Genomic DNA, 24,829 nt, shown 5'->3' with positions numbered 1-24,829 from the left:
TTGAAACAACAGAGTTAGCCATGGGTGTTAATCCAAGACCGCTTGGATTTATTTTTGTATTGGGTGCAGCTAATCATGCAGGCCATATAGAGCTGACAACATTCGGTGTTGTATCAGCTATAAAAATAATAAGAACTGTACTATCAAAATACAGACAATGAAGGGCCTATGAAGACTGAGCAAAGGTTGGATTGTAGTATTTTGTTCGGCTAATCATGATGGCCATGTAGACCGCCCGTAACAGGGATGAAAGTGCTAAAAATAGTACTAATTGAAACAACAGAGTTAGCCATGGGTGTTAGTCTAAGACCACTCGGCTTTTTTTTGGGTTTGGGTGCAGCTAATCATGAAGACCAGATAGACCTGCCAACATTTGGTGTTGTAACAGGTATGAAAATGCAAAGAACAGTACTACTTAACACAACCTACTTACCATGTGTCCCAGAGCATATGTTTGGTTGTTATATTTTGTAAGGGTAATCATGCAGGCCATATAGACCTCCACCAATAGGGTGAGTATGAGTAACAGCTATTAAAATGCGAAGGACATTACTAATTAACACAACATAGTTACCATGGGTCGCAGACCAAGAGCAGATGTCTTATTATTATATTTTGTATGGGTAATCATCCAGGCTGTATAGACCTCACCAAATAGGGGGAGTTACAGAGATTAAAGTGCTAAGAATGGTAGTACTTAAAACACAACCTCGTTAAAATAGGTAGCAGACCACATGTCTTATTATTATAATTTTTTAGGGTAATCTGGCAGGCCATATAGAACTCCCCCGATAGGGGGGGTGACAGGGATTAAAGTGCTAAGAAAAGTACTAATTGACACAAGCTAGTTGGGTCCAAGAACGCATGTTTGATTATTAGAATTTATTAGGGTAATTATATATCTAACAAATCTATCTATTTCTCTTCTATCGATTCTATCTAACTATCAATCTATGTATATCTATCTATCCTATCTTTCACTATCAATCTATCTACTGTCCGGGATGTTTTGAGACAGCCACTTTGGGAATGTTAGTTGATTTAGACACATTATGGCTTAAAAGCAGACTCTGCATCAACTATGTAATTTTCCATGGGAGTTTTGCCAGGGATCCCCCTCCAGCATGCAAAAGTTCAGGTGTTAGTACCCTTGAAACAACTTTTCCATCACTATTGTGGCCAGAAAGAGTCCTTGTAGGTTTTAAAGTTCGCCTGCCTATTGAATTCAATGGCGGTTCGCGCGTTCGCGAACAATACCAGAAGTTCGAGTCCGCGGTTCGCAAACCGAAAATTTTAGGTTCGCGACATCACTAGGTTTCACTGGGGTCTGCATTTACATGGTTTTTTTTTTCTTTTTAGTCATGTGATACTTTGGAAGGGAACTGCCTATGGGGAATGCCTTCCTTGGGACTTGGGCCTTTTGCCTCTGTTTTTAACTGTTGGGTAATTGATGTACACCATCAGACTCTTACTATTTTTCTAATTTTGCAAGAGATGAATAGAGCTGACCCTCCAATGGTTGGATGCAAGCAGAAGGCACTTTCTACTTGGTGGACCAATATAGGTCTGAAGCACTTTTTTTTTCTTTTCTCATTCTCTCCCCCTGGCTCTCTACCCTTGCTCCATAGCTTTGCAGATGACAATGTAGATGTCAGCTAAGTTTTTTACTTGGAATGTGGGGGGGATTCATTCACTGATTAAAAGAAAGGCTATACTGACGCACTTACGTAGACTGCCTGCTGACATTGCTTTCCTACAGGAGACACATGGGGAGATCCCATCTTGAAAATATCCATTATATAGGGCCAATAGGGTCCTGGAGACATTAGGCTGCAGCAAACGGTATAATTTAATGGGAAGGACATCCGGGCCTGGCGCCTTACCCAAAGCCATATTTGATAGTACATTATTTAATTCCACAATGGTAATTTTTCAGCAGCTAATATAACGCTCATTCCCAAAGCGGGAAAAGATCATACTATGCCGGATTCTTACAGACCCCTTTCGCTATTGAATGCCGATTATAAGATCTTTATGGCTGTACTGGTGGGACTTCTGAAAATTCTTCTCCCTTCGCTTCTTCACTCTGATCAGATGGGTTTTGTCTTCAAACGGTCATCGGCAGTCAATCTAAGAATAGTGCTGCAGGTCATTGATTTCTGTTGGAGAAGGGGAGGAGGGAATCACAGAAATGATTTGTTGGAGGCCTTCCTGTTATCCTTGGATGCAGAGAAGGCATTTGACCGTGTGGAATGGGACCATCTAAGCAATACTATGGCTTGTTTCCATATCAGTGGAGCATTTGCGCAAACTATTCAAAACAAATATTCAAAGCCGGTAGCTTGGGTCCTTGCTAATGGAATTTTTTTGACTGATATTACTTTGCAATGGGGCAGGAGGCAGGGCTGCCCTCTGTCCCCACTGCTCTTTGACTTGGCCCTTGAACTGCTAGCCACCAAACTGCAGCAAATTTTCCCAGGAATCTTGGTGCATGACAGACCCCAAAAGTTGGCCCTCTATACTGAGGTATGTTGCTATTTGTAGAAGATCCTGCTAGGCATATACCCAACATCCTTAAAACCATCCAGGACTTTGATGCCTTTTAAGATTACATGGTTAATGCATCAAAGTCGGAGATCCTTTGGTTGAATAAGCACACCAATAGTCAAGGGAGTTACCCTTTTACAGTAGTGGGGAACAAACTCACATATCTTGGTATACATCTGCACAGGAATCCTCAAAGTCTATATGATTCTAATATCTCAAAGCATTGCATCAATCTATGTAGTCAGCTACAGCAGTGGAGCTCTCTGCCGCTATTCCTCATGGGATGAATCAGCCTTATTAAAATGGTAACTCTACCACAAATTCTATACCCATTGCTTATGCTACCTTTTCTAATCAATAAGAAAGATCTGAGAGCCTTGTACATGGTCATCAGGAGGTTCATATGGCGTGGAGGTAAATCTCACATAGCAGTTAAGCTGCTGCAGCAATCTTTTTGTGATAGGGGTTTAGGCCTTCCGAATCTTAAAATGTACAATTGGGCAGCCTTAATTAGACTCGTACTAGATTGGCGATTGAGAACCTCCCATTTTTGCAATGCTGACTTAGAAAATTCAGTCTTGAAACCTATAGACTTATCATACTTGCCTTATCTGAAGATGAGTGAGGCTCCACCTCACATTAAATCTTCCATTCTCTATAAAGGTCCTTTGACAGCGTGGCACTTGGCTAACAAATTCCTGGGATATCGCCACCCCTCCCCTAAATTGCTTCCCCTAGTACGTAATTTGGATTTCCCAGCAGGCACTGATACCTTACCGTTTCATCAGTGGAAAGAAAAAGGGATCAGAGTAGTGGGGGACCTTCTGGACCCTCTGTCACACACAGTTAAGATGTTCCCCGAACTGAGTATTACAAATTTCATTCCAAATAAGCAATTATATGCATACCTGCAGGTGCGCCATTACATTGACAATCTTAAGCAGAATCATCCAAACTTCTGGGACACTTCGGTATTTGCTATTCTGCAAACAGCTTTCACAGTAGGGAACTTCTCTGTGTCTTGTATATATGGAATTCTAATACATAAGACAGCAATTGACACTCAGATGCAGACTCTAGACAGATGGGCAGCAAGGGGGGTGGATGACTTCTCCTACAATGACATTCAGAAAAGTCTAGACCTAACTAAAAAAGTGACATTAAGTATACCTTTACGTGAGGCACAGGTGAGAATGATACATTTTGACTACATAAGCGCCAATAGACTCTCTAAATGGAACCCTCAGCAACCAAATAGATGTGGGAAATGTGGAGTGATGGCCCCTAATGCCCCACACTAGTTATACAACAATGCTGGGCCTGAATCCAACACTGGCTCAAATGCACATTTGGAGTTTCCATCTAGAACAGGTGTGCATCTTTCGCTGGACTGAACAGCCTCGCAGGTACCACAATCTGTTGACATTATTTATGTTGATAGCCAGAAACTGCATACTTTGTATGGATGAATAGGAAACTTCCATACTGTCCAACAGTTTAAACATAAGCTCTATAAACACCTGTTCACTGAACAATTTGATGTTACACTTGACATAACACGAAGATTGCAACCTTTTCTGACTAAATGGGAACCTTTCTTACGCACCCAAAATCCTATGATACGAAGGCAAATATTTGGACCGTTTGCACTGATGGAAATACTTCTATCTGCATCATTAAGGCGAGAATGGCCATTACTTTAGGAAACTGACGAATCTGCAGTGGACGGGGGGGGGTGTAAGTTTCTAATTGTGCAAATTTTGAAGAAAGCTAAGCGGAAGACATATAAAATACATGAGTGGGGGGGGTGGGAGTTGAGAGAGTGTTTTGTTTTTTTTGTCTGTGCGGGACATCATGGACATCTGCTCTTTTTTAAATATTCCCATGTCACACATGGTTATGGAATGTTAAGTATTGTTTTCCTATGTTTAAAAAAAAGTAATAAAATCCAGAGAGAGAAAGGAATATCAAGAAACCAACATCAGCATTGTTAAAGTTTATTTTATCATTGGCTGGTACCACTGTGACGAGTCAAAGACAAATTGTCTCCATATGCACTAAATGGTTTAGAGCACAATGTATAAAACTTAAAATGGTGAATGTATTGCTGTAATGTTGAAAATTTGACTTTGCTCTTGTCTGGAATTATGTACCCATTCCTGATCTCGCATTATAAAAAAAAAAAAAAAAAAAAAAAAAAGAAGTAAATTGGAAGCTTTTTAAAAATGATTTGCTCTGCATCAGTCACAACATTTTTTGGGGGGTTTCATATGCCATTAATAAATGGGTAAATATATTTTTTATCTGTTGACCTTACAAATTGCTCTAGTAGTTTTCCATCTACTAGTGTGTCTTATCATGTGGCTGGTATAATAATTACAAATGATTAAACAAAATTGTCAATAAAAGTTGAACAGATGTTTTGAGCATTTTATTTTATTGTTATGACATACAGCTGACGTGTTCTTCCAGTAAGCGCCTGGGACTAGTAATAAAACATATTATCTGTACAACTCATACATTTGCATGTTAGATATGTTTCTTATATTAAAGCCTAAATAAACAATATTAACCAACTGAACGGCTTCCTCTTGCTTCCCTTCCATAAACAGCTTTTCATTTTTAAACTTGACTATATAAGACACAGCTATTTCTACTTTATTTAGACCTTTTTTGGTTTCTTACTTTTTACATTAGGTTGTGTAGACAAATAAAAGGCAGTGAAAAATATGTACATCTAAAATACAGAAAAATATGATCCACTTATAATATCTTCTTTTTTTCCAGTTTGCTTATATGTACTTGCATGATTCAGATAGAGCATGTCATTTTAAGACAATTATATTATCACATTTATTTTGTAATCTTGGTATCCTTTATTGAAAAATAAAATGTGTACATATTCTACAGTACTGGGAGCTAGCTGGTGATTGGTGGCTATACACATTTGTTTCTAGTCATTGGCTCACTAGATGTGTTCATCTAGCTCCCATTAGTGCATTGCTGCTCTGGAGTAAACTTTAACTTTGTGTTTAATCCCTTTGCTGAGGTTAAACACACAGTTATTTACAAGCAATTGTGTGATAATAAAATACTCTAAACATATTAGAGCATTTCCTTTTTGCATATGTATATCCCTTTAAATAAACATAAAAGTGCAAAACAGAAAATACTGTGGTATTGATTTATTTTATTGATTTATTTTATAAATCACACTATTGCTTACTTATAACTATGTATTTAAACAGATAATTAAAGTGAGCTTCAAAGCAGCAACAAATTACTTGGCCTAGTTCAGGGGTCAGCAACCTTGGCTCTCCAGCTGTTTTAGAACTGCATTTCCCATGATGCTTAATTGTTTTTAAGTGGCCTATGCTTAAGTGTCTTTAAGCTGCCTAAGCATCATGGGAAATGTAGTTCTAAAATATCTGGCCTAGTTAAACATTTCTGGTTATTTAATTACAAAGGGCATATGTGTGCAGCCACCAATCAGTGGTGCATTACTGCTCCTGAGCCTACCTAGGTATTCTTTTCAACAAAGAATCAAGTAAAATCGATAATAGATGTAAATTGAGAAGTCTCTTAAAATTGCTTTCTGTATCTAGGGTTGCCACCTGTCCCTTAAAATACAGAACACTTATAAGTTACACATGCTGCAGGGTGTGCGGGGAGGAATATAAATAGTGCTGTCCAGAAACACAATACATGTTCCTCCCTGCACACCCTGCAGCATGTGCAACTCATAAGTTTCCAGGAAAGCATGGCCGAAGTGGCAACCCTATCTGTATCTGAACCATGAAAGTTTAATTCTAACTTTCCTGTCACTAATTTATTTACAGTGCATATTAACCAAGGATGCCACTTTCATCCAATCTGAGCTAAACAATAGCACAAGTACAAATATATCAGTTAACTGAATTCCCATCCACATGTGGTAACTTCCTCTTTTGCAGGTTCTAACAAGGAGGCGGGGCCATAATATAACCAATGAAAATGTGTCAAAAGAACATTGTTCAATGGATCTGTGCATCTTGGTTATTTTATTATATCTGAAGATCGTCAAACATTTCAGAACCTTTATATTTTTTAAATAAACAATGGATGCCACTTAGCCACTGGTTGTCGTAGTGACTTCATCATAAGGTCCCAATGATCATCATCTAAACGAGTGTTCTGGTTTCCTAAAGTGGTTTGTCCAATAAGCTGCCGCCCACTTTCTATGGTTTCATAGAGTGATATGAGGATCACACATTGTGTTTTGTTGGGATCAGGTAGGTTATATAAAAATGTCTCATTGAATACAGTAACTTTGGATTTTGCTCGCAGGCTGGATTTCTGATGTTTCTGTTTGTGATGGTTGCTAAAGACATCTATTCTTGCATAGACATCTGAAAAATAAGGAAAGAGAAACAGGTAAAATCTAAATTGTTTAATAAATTGTCATGTCATGCTTCATAAGACCACTTATATACCAACTGTAAGACAGCATATGTGGTACCTATTAGACTTGTGCAGCTAAGACAATTTTGTTTTGGATTAAATTTTCATTCTGAATATTCAAAGAAATTAATTTCCATGAATATTCGTTGGCTACACTATTCGGTAGTTACAAAAAAGAAGAAAAGCCGCTACCAAGCAACATCATAAAAAAAAAAAAAATTTATTCCAAAAAATAAAATGACACACCTACCAAAATGAGGAGAGCTCCACTGTCTTACGCATTTCACGCCGCAAGGCGCTTACTCATAGACTTGGAGCACAAGTAAAAGACCACAGCATTTGAACTTGGAGACGCATCCAATCAGCCAATGAGTCAAATAATGACATCAGCGATACGTATCACGTAACCACAGCCTTTAATTGTTGGTGCAGCACTTTCATAATGCTGCAGAATTTAAAAACATACATTAGTTAAAGGGATATTTCAGCCAAAATTGGAAACCACAAGGGTACATTTCGGTATTGAACAGAAGAAATTTTGTAATATGCATGCATTAGCAAAAATGCTTCTAATAAAAGCTATAGCTGTTTCAAAAGTGTATTTAAGTATGCACCGTGCACCAGCATTTTAAACACATCACTTGCTCAGAGAGCCTAAGGTGCTTGTACCATCTGGTAATGACTCGATTTGTTAATTGCTGACATGATACAAGCCATAGTGATGATCTGAGCAGCTGCATTATTTAAAATGTGGGTGCAGTGACAATATCTAGCTATGCCTCACATGCACGCGCAGAGAAAAATGTTAACACTAAAACAGTGATAACTCTTACTAGAAGCATTTTTGCCAATACATTTATATTGCAAATATGTTTCTATTCAAAGATGTAATAAATCTATGTGCATTTAAATTTTGGCTTTAATGTCCCTTTAACTTGTGGATGGGGGCAAATAGCACAACACATTATGATAACAGAATTTCACTAACATTAATTAAAATAAGATGAATTTGAATGAGGAATTAAATGTGAGAAATTATTACAATTATATGCTAAAGATAATGTATAAAACATTATTATTATTATTAATATTATGCATAGGTACTGTGACAAAAACATCATTCACTAAAGAATGAATTACCCATACAAGACAACCCACACAAATATAAGATAATGCAGGATTATTACACTAAATTACTATAGAGACTAGCACCATAAATCATATGATATCAAAAATGCCAGAATTGCGATATAATATCAGGTGTCAGAACTATAGAATAATCATGTTTAATGCAATCAATACAAAACTGCATTACTGACTTATACACAATATGTACACTGAACAGTCCACAAGATATAACTGTGAAATCAATCCACACAGTTATTCTACAAAATATCTCATGTCCCATTCTAAATTCATACCATAAGGTGATTTCGTTTTCAATTTATAAATCCAAAACAGTTCTTTCTTGTCTAATATTTTGGCTTTATTGCCCCCCCTTTGTGGAATTCTGACTAAATCTATGACTTTCATTTTGAATTGTGGTAGTTATTTAGTTTAAAGCAAAATTAATTTTAATTAAACAGTTAAGTTTGTTTTGGTTCAATTTTGCTGGATTCATTTGGATATTCCCTGCACATCCCTATTACCTATACTGCTATCCTTTGTATATTGGAATATAATTGCTGATTATAATGAATACAAAGACAACGTAGAAACAATAATGCATTTAAATTGGACTCTGTACTGTAAAAATGTGTTTTCCTTAAAGGGACATAAAACACTAAATAAATGCTAGATAGAATGATGCATTTAAAGAAAATATTAGACTGAGAATAACAACATATGGCTGTGGCCAATTAAAGTGAATGTAAATTTTTATTCTAAAGTGCCCGTTTTTTAAAAATTCGATTAAAAACAGGGCACTTTAATTCATCAAAATTTACATTTCACTCGTGTTGTGAAAAAAAACTTACCTTTTAATCTTGACAGCAGCTTCAGCTTCCTTCCGGTCGTTGCAAGCCACTTCTGACATCAGAAATGATGAATAGGTCATCCTCCAATCACGGCTTCCCCCCCGGGGGAATCAGTGTCTGATTCAACGCCGTGATTGGAAGAAGCCGGATTCCTCATTTCAGACCCAGGAAGAGGCTTTGCGACGGGTGGAGGCAGCTGGAGCTGCTGTGAAGATTAAAAGGTACGTTTTTTTTCTCAACAGGAATGAAATGTAAATTTTGATAAAATTAAAGTAACCCTGTTTTTAATCAAATTTTTAAAAACCGGGCACTTTAGCATCAAAATTGACATTCACTTTAAGGACAGTTATAAATAGTTCACGTGAGTGTTTCAGCCATTGGCTGTGTGGAATAAAACTGCACTTCCATTTCTAACAGGAACTGAAAACCTCACAATTTCAGAATGGAATTACAGAAAAAGGGGTAAAAATAAATAATGAAAGTATATTGCAGCGTATATATATATATATATATATATATATATATATATATATATATATATATATATATATATATACACAATTTATCATTTTATATTACCATCTCATAGTGTTTAATGTCCCTTTAATGTGTACTTTTTATTTCTGCTGCAGAATATTTAATGTACAAGACATTGTCCCTAAGTGTTTGTTTTTGTATTTTAAATTGCTGTTTTTTCTCATTGAAACCATCATCCATTATTCTCAAGGACATGTCCATTTAAATCTATTAATCCTGCAATAAGAGCTGACCTGCTCATATCAAATCTCCCTCTACACAAAGGCCAATAGTTAGGTAATGAAATGTGAATTATGGGTGGGGATTCAATGATAAAAACAGTTATTTCAGATACAACAATTCCTCTCCTCAACAACCACTAGGAGAATGATTTCTCTTGACACATCTCATTTGCATAACTTTTCTGTAGGGAATACTGCAGTGTTCAGATTTTTCAGTGTAGATGGTTGTTTTAACATACAAACGCAGCCATTTCAAATGTCAAAATAAAAGTTAAGGAGCTGATTGTAAACTATTTAATACATGCCAACAGCTATAATGGATCATTTTAAAAAAAACATTAAAGGGTAGAAAATTTGACACTACAAAACCTGGTTAAGCAAATTTTTAATAAAATAAAAAAAACGCACTGCTATAAGTATAAATATAAAAAATATATATATTTTATTAAACAGAGAAATGCGTATAAGTAAATTATAACTGTATCTATAACAAGCATATTGACAAGGTCAAAAAAGTTGCTTGAACATTTTTCCATTTGCCTATATTACTGTTGAAGTCATCTAGATGTGTCTAATAAATACCTGTGCAGTGAGAAGTGAGAATTTAAGAGACAGGTAAAGGTCCATTGTTTATAATGGAACTGAACTCTCAACTTTGCGGCTGCTATAAAGAGAGGGTACAAATTACTTTTTTATTGGTTTTCTAGGCACTGATTTACCCCCTTAGCTCACAAGTGAACCATTTGGCCACTTGTAACGCTATGTACATACTGCAAAACTGCCTTTAAGTGTTTTGCCCCACAATGCTTTGCAAGTGACTTCTTCAAGATTGGACAAAATATGTTTAGGCAATTTTCCTTTATGGACAATTTCATTTAATCCAAAAGATTTGTTACAGAATTTTCCCAACATTTGGTTTAGCCAAATTTGGTCAATAAGGACATTCTTTTAGGATGTATATTAGAATTGTTACTGTTATTTCCAATGTGAACAGAAAAAATATAAAACTAATTTTAATGAACAAACATCTTACATATCTTTCAATGTTAACAGAACATATAACTTGCTGATTGAAACAAAAAAAATCACACAACTTCACGTTCCAATAGCTCAAGTCAAAGTGATTAAAAATGTCTGAACTTCCCCTAGTCTCTCATCTCCTTAAGCTAGGTTAAGGCTTGACTGGGCAAGCATGTATGACTAAAATCCAACATTTAGTGCCTGGCTGTTCCTAACTTCAATTATTAGGAATGCTATGATGGGATTGGATAGGGGACGATGAACACATGAATGGTTAGACCTCCTGTACATCTTTACAAACAAAAGAGCTAATTAGCCAAACAATATACCTCCTTCCCACCCTTCCTGCACCTTTTTTGGCAACAAACAATAGAAACAAATGAACAATTCAATTTGGTCAAGCAATCATTCATTCTTCATCTGTTGTAATGTATTCAGCTATTAGTGTATTTGCATTTGTCCGAAGCCAGAATGCACATTTTTAATGGACATTGCCTTCTAAATTGCCACAGAGTAGTATTTTAGTGGCATTTTCTTATGAGATAACAGCCTTTAAAGGTACATGCATTAAAACGTTTGATGGATGCATTTAGTCTGACTTATTCATTCACTAAATACAATTCCTGTATTCTGATTTTTAATTTACAGAAAATTAATGTTAGAAGACATATACCAGGAACCATACATACCTCTGTCCTGGATTTTACTTAGTGAAGAAGTTCTGAATTTCAGTATTCCAACCTCTATCTTCTGAGATGTAGGAAGACATTTAAGTGACACAAGAACCTCACCGATGATATCCTGCAATAGGCAACAGAAAAATAAATAAATATATGAACCTGATATTTAATTTATTAGTGAATATTTTCCTGGTAAATTGTGAGTATATTAATATGTAAACACTTGTATATAATCTAAGCAAATATGCACTCAAAGATGATTGTGTCTGAGTTCACTCCTATTCAGTGAATATCTGGTTGCATTGTATTGGGTACTTGTAAAGCACGGCTAATCACCCGTAAGGGTCTCAAGGAGCTGCTCATTTGATCGACCTCGGAAGGATGAAATGCTGAGTGGACCTTGCCGGGAATTGAACCTGCAACCCTTGAGTTGCTACAGAGTTCAGCCACAGTGCCTTAGCATGCTGAGTTAGCTGTCTGGCCGGTTATATTCCTATTGGAAATAGTATTGTATAATATTTATTTATAGTCAAGCATGACTAAATTATTGTACCTCTGCAACATTGGATTCATATATTAAATTGTCATTACATTTATTAGCAAAATACATTTTTATTTCTGTAATATTATACTTCATATTTGTACAATCAAATACAATTTTTTGAAATATTTTTCTCTCACACCTTTTTCTATATATTGTACTCAAAATAATTTACAAGATTTGAGACCATTTCTACTTAAATATTATAGGTAGGGTAGGCCTGAAATTAAGAAGTCAGAATTATCTCTTTCTCTATTGCACTAAAAGGGGCTAAAGGTACAAACGGTTACAAAACTACTAGGTAAGAATATAAAGTAACATACATTTTAAACATAACTAAAAAGAGAATTGTTTTCCTATGGCATTGAAATATTGTCCCATACATATATATACATACATAAAGTATATGTTAGCTATTAATGCTGCTACAGTGTTGAGATACGATTTGGAGATGCTGGAGCATATATCTATATATAAAATAAATAAATAGAATTCCTGGACCTAAAGATCTATAAAAAAAAAAAAACAACACATTGCAGACACCCTCTATAAAAAGCCCACAGATAGAAATTCACTGCTGGAAGCTTCAAGCTGCCACCCTCCAGCTTTGAAGAAAGCACTCCCGAAATCGCAGTTTATTAGAATGACAAGAAATAACACCAAAAAAGACACTGCACAGATCCAGCAAAAAGAGATGGAACAGAACTTTAAAGACAGAGGATATAAGGTCCTGAGAGAACAAAGGATTCAGACAGGGATGGTAAAACAGAAGAACAAGGAGTTAACAGAACCAAACAAAAATAGACTGACATTCACAACAACATATACAGCAGACAAGAATGAGTTTAACCGCATCTTGAAGCGCAATTGGGAAATACTACAAAGTGACGACATGTTACCCTTCAAAAATATGGAGGTATCATGGATTGGATACAGAAAAGGGAAATCACTCAAAGTTAGCCTTCAGATGACAGACCCAGTGCACTGCTGCTCAAAAAACTGGTTGAATAAGCAAACGACTAAACCGGGTTGCTACAGAAGTAGCTGCTGTACAACACGTAACAGATTACAGGTGGGTAGATATTTCAATCACCCCAGGCACAAGAAGAAGTATTACCTTTAACACAGGGTCACCTACACCACCCCATATATCGTATACCTGCTTTACTGCCAGTGTAGTTTGTTTTATGTGGGTAAAACCTGTGACGACTTAAGAACAAGAATGGCCAACCATCGGAGTGCCATACAACAAGCATTATGTATAGGAGACTCTAACCAACCGGTAGCATGACATTTCCTAGAATGAGGTCATAACGTATCAGACTTACGATATCATATTATAGACCATGTACCTACACTCAGCCATGAAGGAGATAGGAATAGGATACTCCTACAGAAAGAAACAAGTTGGACCTTTGAATTGGACACTATTACCCCAAAGGGCCTTTGGCATAGTTTCCTTTAAAGCTCCATTTGGATAATATAGCCTAACTGTTGCTCTGATAGTGGCAGACTCTCCTTCTCTCTCTCTCTCTCTCTCTCTTTCTCTTTTTTTTTTTTTTCTCTTCCTTCCCCTTATCTTTTTCTTTTCTTTTTCTATTTTTTCTTCTTATTCTAAGTTTCCTATCTTCTTCCTAGTCTCACCTATTTTCAATCTCCCTATAAATTTTGTGTATTTTTTGTATTTTTTTGTTTTTTCTATATGTTTCTTGTTGTAGGCTCTTTAGTTTTATTTTTGGTTTAATTTTTGCCCGTTTTACTTATGTTTTTATTATTAGTTATTTTTTTTTTGTTTATTTATTTTCTATTTATATATTTTTTCTTAGTTTATTTCGGATTTACTTCTTGTTCCTCTGCATATCTATATTAGTATTTTCATGCTATACCTCCTTTAAGCATATGTGAAATATGAGATGCCTTGAGAGCGTGCAGCGAATATTATCAGCATAGTTATTAGCATTCATTGCTTAACATATTTATTAGCGAATAGACGGTATAACTGTTCTGCAAGTGATTAGTTGATCTCTTGTATGGTTTGCAGACATTTTTAACATTGTTTAGTATTTACTTATTCAGACATCCCAACCTGCAAAAACTCATTTCAGGGAGGTGGCTTCACCCGCTACTGCGCCGCCACCCCAGTTATACATTGGACACCTTGAAACCCTAAATAAGATAGAGACTTATCATTAAAGTAGCTTCCCACTAAAGTCACATTAAAAAAAGTAGCTTTATTGCACAACCACATACAACAAACCTATTTTCCAGTGATCGTACGCTTGTTGAATGCTTAAATATTTTAGAATACGAAGTTTAATTACGTGCAGTAAATAAGATAGTATTTGTGTTTTTATTTTGTTAAAATCAGTGGGGGCTTTTTGGTTACTGATGCATGCTTTAAGGGTTTTATAATGTCCCAGCAACTAAAGGCATTCCTTAAAGAAACACTTTTCTGTATTTGGGCCACATTGGATCATGGTACTTGGAGTTTCAGGGAGATTGCATTCCATTTGCTGGCATCAGGGAGCTGCTATTACAATCAGGGAGACTCCCTGAACTTCAGGGAGAGTTGGGATGTCTGCTTATTTAAAGTACAGTCTAGTCAATTAGTTGTAGTGCATACTGATAGTATTTAGTAATTTGTTTTTAAGTAAAGTTTTGTAGCACAGGTGTTAGTTATGTCTAAAATTACATGGTAATGGTTATTGACAAATGCTGGCGGGTTGCTATGCAACGGACACCGTCTGATGACACGGGTACCGGGACACACACTTTTAGGACTTTACATGTGGGTTGATTGTTAGTGAGGTAAGAGGGTATTTAAATCCTTGCTTAAGGTTTGGTTAAATTGATTGTCTGAAGACGTGGAGGGAATAAAGTGTATTCACCCCTTGTTAAATCCGGTGAGTGCCTTCTATTTTTTGTTATATTTATACAGGGAGTGCAGAATTATTAGGCAAATGAGTATTTTGACCACATCATCCTCTTTATGCATGTTGTCTTACTCCAAGCTGTATAGGCTCGAAAGCCTACTACCAATTAAGCATATTAGGTGATGTGCATCTCTGTAATGAGAAGGGGTGTGGTCTAATGACATCAACACCCTATATCAGGTGTGCATAATTATTAGGCAACTTCCTATCCTTTGGCAAAATGGGTCAAAAGAAGGACTTGACAGGCTCAGAAAAGTCAAAAATAGTGAGATATCTTGCAGAGGGATGCAGCACTCTTAAAATTGCAAAGCTTCTGAAGCGTGATCATCGAACAATCAAGCGTTTCATTCAAAATAGTCAACAGGGTCGCAAGAAGCGTGTGGAAAAACCAAGGCGCAAAATAACTACCCATGAACTGAGAAAAGTCAAGCGTGCAGCTGCCAAGATGCCACTTGCCACCAGTTTGGCCATATTTCAGAGCTGCAACATCACTGGAGTGCCCAAAAGCACAAGGTGTGCAATACTCAGAGACATGGCCAAGGTAAGAAAGGCTGAAAGACGACCACCACTGAACAAGACACACAAGCTGAAACGTCAAGACTGGGCCAAGAAATATCTCAAGACTGATTTTTCTAAGGTTTTATGGACTGATGAAATGAGAGTGAGTCTTGATGGGCCAGATGGATGGGCCCGTGGCTGGATTGGTAAAGGGCAGAGAGCTCCAGTCCGACTCAGACGCCAGCAAGGTGGAGGTGGAGTACTGGTTTGGGCTGGTATCATCAAAGATGAGCTTGTGGGGCCTTTTCGGGTTGAGGATGGAGTCAAGCTCAACTCCCAGTCCTACTGCCAGTTTCTGGAAGACACCTTCTTCAAGCAGTGGTACAGGAAAAAGTCTGCATCCTTCAAGAAAAACATGATTTTCATGCAGGACAATGCTCCATCACACGCGTCCAAGTACTCCACAGCGTGGCTGGCAAGAAAGGGTATAAAAGAAGAAAATCTAATGACATGGCCTCCTTGTTCACCTGATCTGAACCCCATTGAGAACCTGTGGTCCATCATCAAATGTGAGATTTACAAGGAGGGAAAACAGTACACCTCTCTGAACAGTGTCTGGGAGGCTGTGGTTGCTGCTGCACGCAATGTTGATGGTGAACAGATCAAAACACTGACAGAATCCATGGATGGCAGGCTTTTGAGTGTCCTTGCAAAGAAAGGTGGCTATATTGGTCACTGATTTGTTTTTGTTTTGTTTTTGAATGTCAGAAATGTATATTTGTGAATGTTGAGATATTATATTGGTTTCACTGGTAAAAATAAATAATTGAAATGGGTATATATTTGTTTTTTGTTAAGTTGCCTAATAATTATGCACAGTAATAGTCACCTGCACACACAGATATCCCCCTAAAATAGCTATAACTAAAAACAAACTAAAAACTAATTCCAAAACTATTCAGCTTTGATATTAATGAGTTTTTTGGGTTCATAGAGAACATGGTTGTTGTTCAATAATAAAATGAATCCTCAAAAATACAACTTGCCTAATAATTCTGCACTCCCTGTATATATATATATATATATATATATATATATATATATATACAAACACACACAAATATATATGCTGCCAAACCTCAGCATACTATGTAAGTAAACTGTTATTTGGCAAAAAGTTTAAATTGCTTTAACTTCTTTAGTACAGGGGAAATATCCCCAGATGTACCCTTTTATCTAGTACATACTTGTCCTCAAGCAGCAAATTTACATGAGTTCCCCTGTCAGCCATGTTCCTGCTGATATGAAAGTCCTATGATGTCATCTTGTGGTGTTTGTGATGGCCTTTCTTGCAATCAGGAAATGACAGACAACACATATATTTCCTCCTTGTTTATGCTGTGGGGAAGTATAGCTCATATAGAACCCTTATGTCAGCCCCAAAGCACTTACTGGATTGTGACCCATTATTTAAAAAAAAAGGCAAATGTTCTTTCTGTTAGACGTAGCATAACCCTATAAAATGCAGATGATCACCATAAATTACTTATAATGATTTACTGCTGTGGGCACTAAGGAGTTTTTCATTCTCCCTCCATTATGATCTAGAAGGGCAGGTGAGTTCTTGATTGGAAAGAGGAGATAACCCCTTTTGAATAATGGTTGTTTTATTTTCGGTGGGATACAGGCAATCAACATGATGATTATCTGCACCACTAGATACCAGAGAGGGGCAGCAATAATAATAGACAAGGTGTGTTTTTTTATTGTGATTTGATATTATACCTTAGTTTTTTGTTGCAGATCTTCACAGAATTCAAGTGTTTCAGATGCTTTCAAGTCTTTGAGTGATGTTCTTGTCTCTCCTATTAAAGTGTGCCTTGAATATTTGTCAAAATCTTTTACCTGTATGTAAGAAATGTATGTTTGTTTAGAAAAGCTGAAAAAATAAAAACATACACACAAATGGTAAATATATCACATTGTGTAAACAATTAAAATGGAAAAAAGACAATTAAAATAAGTAATCAATAAACACGTAAAACCAGTGTTAATATCAGTGTCTTCCCCCAACACTATACTAGATATCCTTAAACAAGGTAGCTACAAATGTCAATGCAACACAGTTTTGCAGTACCCATAAGGCCTCAGCTTAGTAAATAGCTGGATAAATAACAATATAACGTAGAAAGACAATAATTAATGTGAATAGATAAATATGAGTATAGTAAGCTTTGCACTGCTGGATCTCTGCAATTATGAAAATCCATTTAGATGCTAGTTCTAAAAACAATTTTCTCTAGTAATTTCACATTAATAAGAGATACTCTCTACACCTGATGAAGAGGTGCGTCCTTGAAACATGTTGTGTTCCTGTTTAGTATGGCCAGACATTAATCTAGAGTTTGGAGAGATTCAAAGTGATCATAATTAATGTTTAATCATTTAAAGCCCAGTATCTAAAAATAATCTTAAAAACATGGGCACTCTAAGGGGCCGAATTATCAAGCTCCGAATGGAACTTGATGCCCCTTGTTTCCGGCGAGCCTTCAGGCTGAGGCCGCGGACAGAAATCAACCCGAATATGATTGTGTTGATTGACACACCTTGCTAGCAGCCAATTGGCCGTAAATCTGCAGGGGGCAGCATTGCACCAGCAATTCACAAGAACTGCTGGTACAAAGATAAATGCCAACAGCGTATGCTGTTGGCATTTATCGATGTGCGGCGGACATGATACGCTACATCATATCATGTCCGCTCGCACATTAATAAATAGGCCCCTATGTCATTAAACTCTACAAAGATGCTTATTTTTTAATTTTTCATTACGGTAAACATACCGCCGATCCTCCGCCCACATTTCCTTCTGTATTTAACATAACGATGACAAATCTGTCTTCCTCCCATTATTGCGTGACCCATGAGCTGGACGCCAAAGTGAGCACACATCGTTCAAAGGAAGCCGGATTCATCATCAATATGCTCAGTACAGAAGGAGATGCGGGCGGAGGATCGCCGGTATGTTTACCATAACAAAATGGTAAGTATTTTAAAAAAGAAGTGTCTGTGTAAAATTTTATGACTTAACCTCTTAAGGACATATGACAGAATTTTTTCGTCATAAAACAATTGAGCAAACTGAAAGCTGTGTCCTTAAAGGGTTAAAATGCCCATGTTTTTAAGATTATTTTTAGATAATGGGCTTTACATCATTAAGTTTTATAATCACTTTAACTGGGCAAGAATTTTTGCTTTTAGTTTGTGCTAGGAAATAAATATTGTTTTTGCTTTGACATTGGATCTGTATATGTAGCTCTGTCTGTTCTTTGTATCTACATTGTAATATTGTTACCTAGGTAAAAATAGTTGTTTTAAAATTACATCTATAAAACATTTTTTGGTACAGTATCTTTTGTCTCTTTTGGAGTTTGCTGATACATATTTGCTGTGCAATAATATTCTATATACTAAGGATAAAGTATCTTTTGTCTCTTTTGGAGTTTGCTGATACATATTTGCTGTGCAATAATATTCTATATACTAAGGATAAAGGGTGTCTGCTACAAGTATTCAAATCTTTTAAAGAGGTTGCAACATACCTGTATTAAATCTATATTTATGTATTTTATTAACGTTCCAACTGTAATAAGAGAACCACCTATGAATGGGATTATTTTGATTTATTTCATGATGTAAAAAAATCACTTTTTCCAATAATCTGTGAAAAAACATCAGAACCTCCAAAAAAGATTATACTTCTTTACACGCCCAAAACATCAAAAAATATACTTAAATTGTACTTGAAAATGCTTTACATTTTATAGTGCCCTAGATGTAACAAAAACTACCTATATGCAACTGAATATGAACTCTCAACTCTCCGTTAAATGTGATGCCATCTAGTGGTCATCTAGAATAATACATTTTCTAAGTATATTTACTAAACTGATGGTAGACCTTAACAATTTCTTTATTCATTCTCATAGGATATAAAGTATTCAACTTTTCGATTTAAAAGTCTATTTTCCCTTAAAGGGACAGTCAACTCCGAAATTGTTATTGTTTAAATAGATAGATAATCCCTTTATTACCCATTACCACCCAGTTTTGCACAGCTAACATGGTTGTATTAATATACTTTTAACCTCTGTGATTACCTTGTATCTAAGCCTCTTTTGACAGCCCCCTGATCACATGGCTATTTATTTATTATGTATTGACTTGCATTTTAGCCAATTAGTGCAGTGTCAGCCACAACTCCACAGGTTTGAGCACAATGTTATCTATATGGCCCACATGGATTAACAATCTTTTGGTGTTAAAAGCTAATAAAAAAGAATGTGATGGGGCGGAGCCTATAGCTGTTGTTGTAGGACGTGTGTGTGAAGAGCTCCTGGACTTAACTAGCCTTTTTTTATTTATTTCCTAACTTATTTTTGCCCGACAAAATCAAGCTAAACTGCCTTGTGCTATTCCGGAGGAGGCTAGGGATATCTAACATAACACAAACTTACCTATGTTCCTCAGCTAACTTCACTGTGACTAGCCACAAGGTTGAGAGACCTTACATGTCTGACTATCAGTGTTGTTGAGGTTACCGGCCCGCATATATATACCCCCCTTGGGTTACCAAACCAGTTTGATTATAGCTGGACAGCTCTTTGTTCTATTGTTCAATCACTGGACTAAGATATTAGCCACTATCATCAAGAGAGAAAAGTGCATAACAACCGTTAAACAAACATGGATGCCCTCGATGCATGGGAGACAAGAATTCATCAGCTGCTCCACATTAATTTCCCTATTCTGGAACAACAACTTTTTCAGGTCCTTTTTCCTAAAGATGAGAATCTACTCCCAGCTGACGCTGAAAATGGAGAGCTAACTCAGATTGTCTGGAGTTCCAGGGAGTGCGAGAGAAAGACAGGTGCTTCTCCAACCACATCCATTAACTTCGATCCCAACACTCAACTGCTGCAACCTCTAGTGGCATTACCAAGAGAAAAGAGGGGAGAATCAGCCCCAAGCTCATGCTCCCCCTTCAGACCATGAGCGATGGCTGTGCCGATCAGGAGATGCAGACCTCAGTGAGATGTGTAGTTGCATAGATAGAGACGCTGGCACAGGGTGATGTCTACGGCAACATGACATCCACTGCGCAGATCAGCGTTGGCTTTGTTTAGCAAGCCCTGAACCCTGTTGTCTAGGACTCTCCAGAGAGTACTTTTCTACAACCGCCTTACCTTTCTGCCCCCTCAGGGGATCTGGACAAGGGACTTCTGTTCTATTAGGTAATGGCTGGTTGGCGAGGACACCCTGTCAAGTGCACGAAACCCGATCCAGTGTGGGCTAAATGCATAGCATGCAAGATTTCTTTACTTTATAGTAAATTAAGAACTATGATCAATACTCCAATAGGAATTACTCTTGCAGTTTAACGTGGAATCCACATATATTAGTAAGGGTCTTATATTACAACACCGAACAATGGCACTACAAGGGCTTTTCCCTTTATTCTTTACTGTGAAATATTGTGTCGTATATCTACTAATCACACATATTAACAAAAGGGAATGATGCTAGGGCATAAAATAATAATTGGACAAAAAGTAGAATGTTGCTGAAGAGTTGCGAATATCTACTTGAAAGTATGCACACAAAGTACTCTGGGCCCAGACTAGTGGGCAGTTGTTATGGTACAAGGTTTTTTAAAATATAACTTTTATTAATTTATATACTTAAAATAAGGGTAACACACAATTAAAATCGACACAGACACTGACTCATGTGATATTGCAATATATGTGTCGTTGGGGAATTAATTATATATCTATGCCTCTCAGTGAATTTATATATGATTCCCCCAACTCACTTTGAATGACATGTCGTTCTGTATATTGTAGATTATTTATTATTATTGTCAACAAATTGCTTGTCACAATATTGTAGTATTATCATCTGGGTTCAAATATACAGTTTGATTAGCTCTGGTCTGGGTTTGAATACATCCTAAAGTGCGCTGAGTCATAGTATGTACTGTCTGTTATATTGCCCCCACTAGTGTTGTGAGGTTACATATTATTATTGAGTCATGTAGATTCCCTCCTGTATTATATTATATAGCTACATAAACGGCTAATGCGTAACCTAAAACCACAATAGTGGTCTTTGTAATTAGATGGTACATGTTATTTGATCTAAATACATTAATAAATAATAAAATGCTGATGCTGAATATTACTCAGATATTTATGACATTTATTCATCTATTCCTTGCTCATAACGTTAATATTTAATTATTCACTTGTATATTGTTTAGATTTCTATATAAGTTATAATCCATTCTTTGTACATTCTATATGGAGATAAACAAGTGATAAAGTATTAAGCATGACAATTGCCAAAAATAAGGCTGCTAATCTACCTGTGTAATCAGCAATATATACCAGCTGGTGGCTGTATTTATAGATGCAGGATTGATTGGCCAACTATTGGATTTTGAATTTAAAGTGAAAATACCATAACATAGGTAGTTGTGAATAACTTCTCTGTGTGGTGTGTAATGTTTTCACTTATACAGAGTTGAATCAAATTTCCTCTGCGCTACCCTAACTTGGTTAGTGATATATTATTATTGTATCAGCAAGTTCAATTTAGGTCACATGAATCATTTCAACTCGCTTATTTACAATGTAGCATATATTAAAAAGTCTAGCAGTTAGTTCTTAGAGAAATCTATATTGCTCTGTGACTCTAGCTAACTCTGGCATAACCCAGACATTACAACAAGTTAACTGTTTTGAGCGAAAAATATTAGGCTATATCACAAACGAGTTTGTATCTGGCAAGTTAAAATTTGAGTGCCCAAACGCTCACGATAGTCCCCTAACTAGTTTCGCCCATCCGGGCTTTGTTAAAGGCAGCGAGTCGCCGTTTCTGGGGGGATATAAACCTTTCATACCGGAAGTCCCACCCTGTCTCATCCGTGATAGGTTGGGAATGAAAAACTCTGACTGATTGACATATTCAATTCCGGCTGAATGTTCTAATGTGAAGAATTCCTTTGTGTTATATAATTCGATTCTGATGCTACCATTTACCATTACGGTATATATTTCTTCACAATTAGAATCCTAATTTACAAATTTCGTTAACCTTATTGAATGCCGATATACTGTTCAGATCTATTGTGGAACATCTCAAATTATTATATGTGCACATTACTTTTGCACCACTAAAGGCTATTAAAGTTATTTTGTATTCTTAAACCTTACAATCTTATATGTAAAGTTTCTCAATGATCTGGATATGAGAGTGAATTGGTGCATTGCAGAGCAATGAAGTGAAATGAAAGTGCTTTAATTTTGAAATGAAACTAGTTGTGACTAAATTATTCTACTATATATAATATTACTATTCTAGAAATTGATATTTTGGTAAAAATAGTGAGAATTGTGAGTGATGCTCCTGGTAAGCAAACCTCTATGGGGTTGTGAGTTGTGATAAGATATTTCCACACCATTCTTTTAGAATATGGGAATTATACCATGTGATGTGAATGAGTGAATCTGTGTGAATCACATGTGTATGTATATTTCTGTGGTAAAGCAAGGGGAAAAGAAAAAAGAGTGAATTTGATTGTGTTGTGAATTCAATTCTTGAGTGAAATACAATGATGGAGTGTTGTTTTTATTGTGGAAAATAATTAATTAAAATTGAATAAACTTATAAAATACCAAAGTTGCTAAGAAATACTTATAAATTAATAGATTAAAAAAATATATGATACAAAATAAGAAAACTGTGTATTGGTGCTGTGCTCTTTAACTTAATATAGTTATGTTAAAGATTTTATAGAACTATATTGTGATGTATCATCCTATTCACTGAGTTCTTATACATTTGTGGTTCTAATTCTGTATTTTGTGCTGAACCTTATTAGTAATCATATGTTGACTAGTATCTTTTATTTGGTTCTCGTGTGTTGGAATAAGGATGTCCAATTCAGAGAAATTAAGATCTTAAAATAACAATAGTTCTTAATGATCTGGTAGTGTGTACATTGAATTCTTATCTCATCATTTATAGAAAAACATAATAATTATTATGTTCATTCAGCCCATAGGGTTGAACTGCATTTAGTAAATAAATCCAGCGGCTCTCTGATTTTAATAAGGCTGTTTCTAAGTTGCCTCCTCTCATGCCCAGGCTGACTTTCTCAATGCCCCAGCATTGCAAATCATTTCGATTGGAGTTATGGAATTTTAAAAAAATGTGCAGCTACACTTGTTAAAGGTTTAAGTTCTTCTTTGTCTTTGGCTGTATTTTTTATATTTCTCAGGTGTTCCATGAGTCTCAAACGTAGTTTCCTTGATGTCATACCAACATAGAATAAATTGCACGTACAGTATAGTACATAGATAACGCTTTCAGTATTACAGCTGATATAACGTTTGATTTTATGATTGTTCCCAAATCTGTCAATGATGGTTTCAGTATTGCGCATATATTTGCATGCACTGCAATTCCCACATTTGTATGCTCCTGGGTTGAATGCTGACACTGTTCTTTTCTTCTGAAAGTGACTACTGCTTATCAGTTCTTAAACATTTCGGTTCTCCTATATCCTATTGAGGGTCTTTCCCCTAAGGTAGTTTTAGTGTTGGATCTATAATCAAGATGTTCCAATGTTTTTTTATGATATTTAAGATCTGAGGAGTTTGAATATTATAAGTCATAATCAATCTAGGTATATTTGGGTTACTTTTAGTCTTTTTAAAAAGTAAATTCTGTCTTTGTGTATGTAGGGCTCTATATTTGGCCCTTTTGATCATCCGTTTACTGTAACCCCTTTTCAATAATCTCTCTTATAGTTCTTTCGCCCTGATGTTATATGTGTGTTCCTCAGAACAATTCCGGCATAATCTCAAAAATTCGCCTGTGGGTAGACCTCTCATTGTGCCAGGGGCATGTGCACTCATGTTGTATGGTAAGCTGTTTGCAGCTGTCGGTTTCCTATACAGATCTGTGGTTATAAAACCCTCTGTATTTTTGCAGATCGTTATATCCAAAAAATTTAATTTTGGATAAACTCTCTTCATGCGTCAATTTTATGTTTATTTGGTTCTGATTTAAATCTGTGAGAAACTTTTGTAATTCTGTATGTGAACCCTCCCAAATTAAGAAAATATTGTCGATGAAACGAATCCAAAGGGGATATGGTCTGTATATTTTTGATTGTCTTCTGTGAACACAAATTCAGTCTCCCACAAGCCAAGAAGTAAGTTGGCATATGTAGGAGCACAAGTAGTGCCCCGGGCTGTACCTGGTTTGGAGAAAGAATTAACCATCAAAAGTAAAACAGTTGAAGTTTAATGCAAAATCTAACAGTTTTAAAATAAAATTGTCATGTTCCACATTTTCTTCTGAATTA

General features: G+C 36.1%; 1 protein-coding gene across 2 annotated transcripts in view; it reads right to left on the bottom strand.

Moving 5' to 3' along the window:
* Positions 1 to 4,963: 4,963 nt before the first annotated feature.
* LOC128665906 (synaptotagmin-A-like) overlaps positions 4,964 to 24,829 on the bottom strand; it is a 150,479-nt gene continuing 130,613 nt past the window's right edge. For both annotated transcript variants that reach the window (XM_053720154.1, XM_053720155.1), the window contains exons 6-8: positions 17,179 to 17,298; positions 11,431 to 11,542; positions 4,964 to 6,935 (exon numbers count right to left, since the gene is read on the bottom strand). In XM_053720154.1, coding sequence (XP_053576129.1) covers positions 6,634 to 6,935; positions 11,431 to 11,542; positions 17,179 to 17,298 — 534 coding nt within the window. In that variant the 3' untranslated portion in view covers positions 4,964 to 6,633. The remainder of the gene's footprint in view (positions 6,936 to 11,430; positions 11,543 to 17,178; positions 17,299 to 24,829) is intronic.

The sequence above is a fragment of the Bombina bombina genome, chromosome 7 (assembly GCF_027579735.1).
Source record: "Bombina bombina isolate aBomBom1 chromosome 7, aBomBom1.pri, whole genome shotgun sequence".
NCBI lineage: Eukaryota > Metazoa > Chordata > Amphibia > Anura > Bombinatoridae > Bombina > Bombina bombina.
Note: the sequence above shows the minus strand (reverse complement) of the source record. Positions and strands in the feature narration are given on the sequence as shown.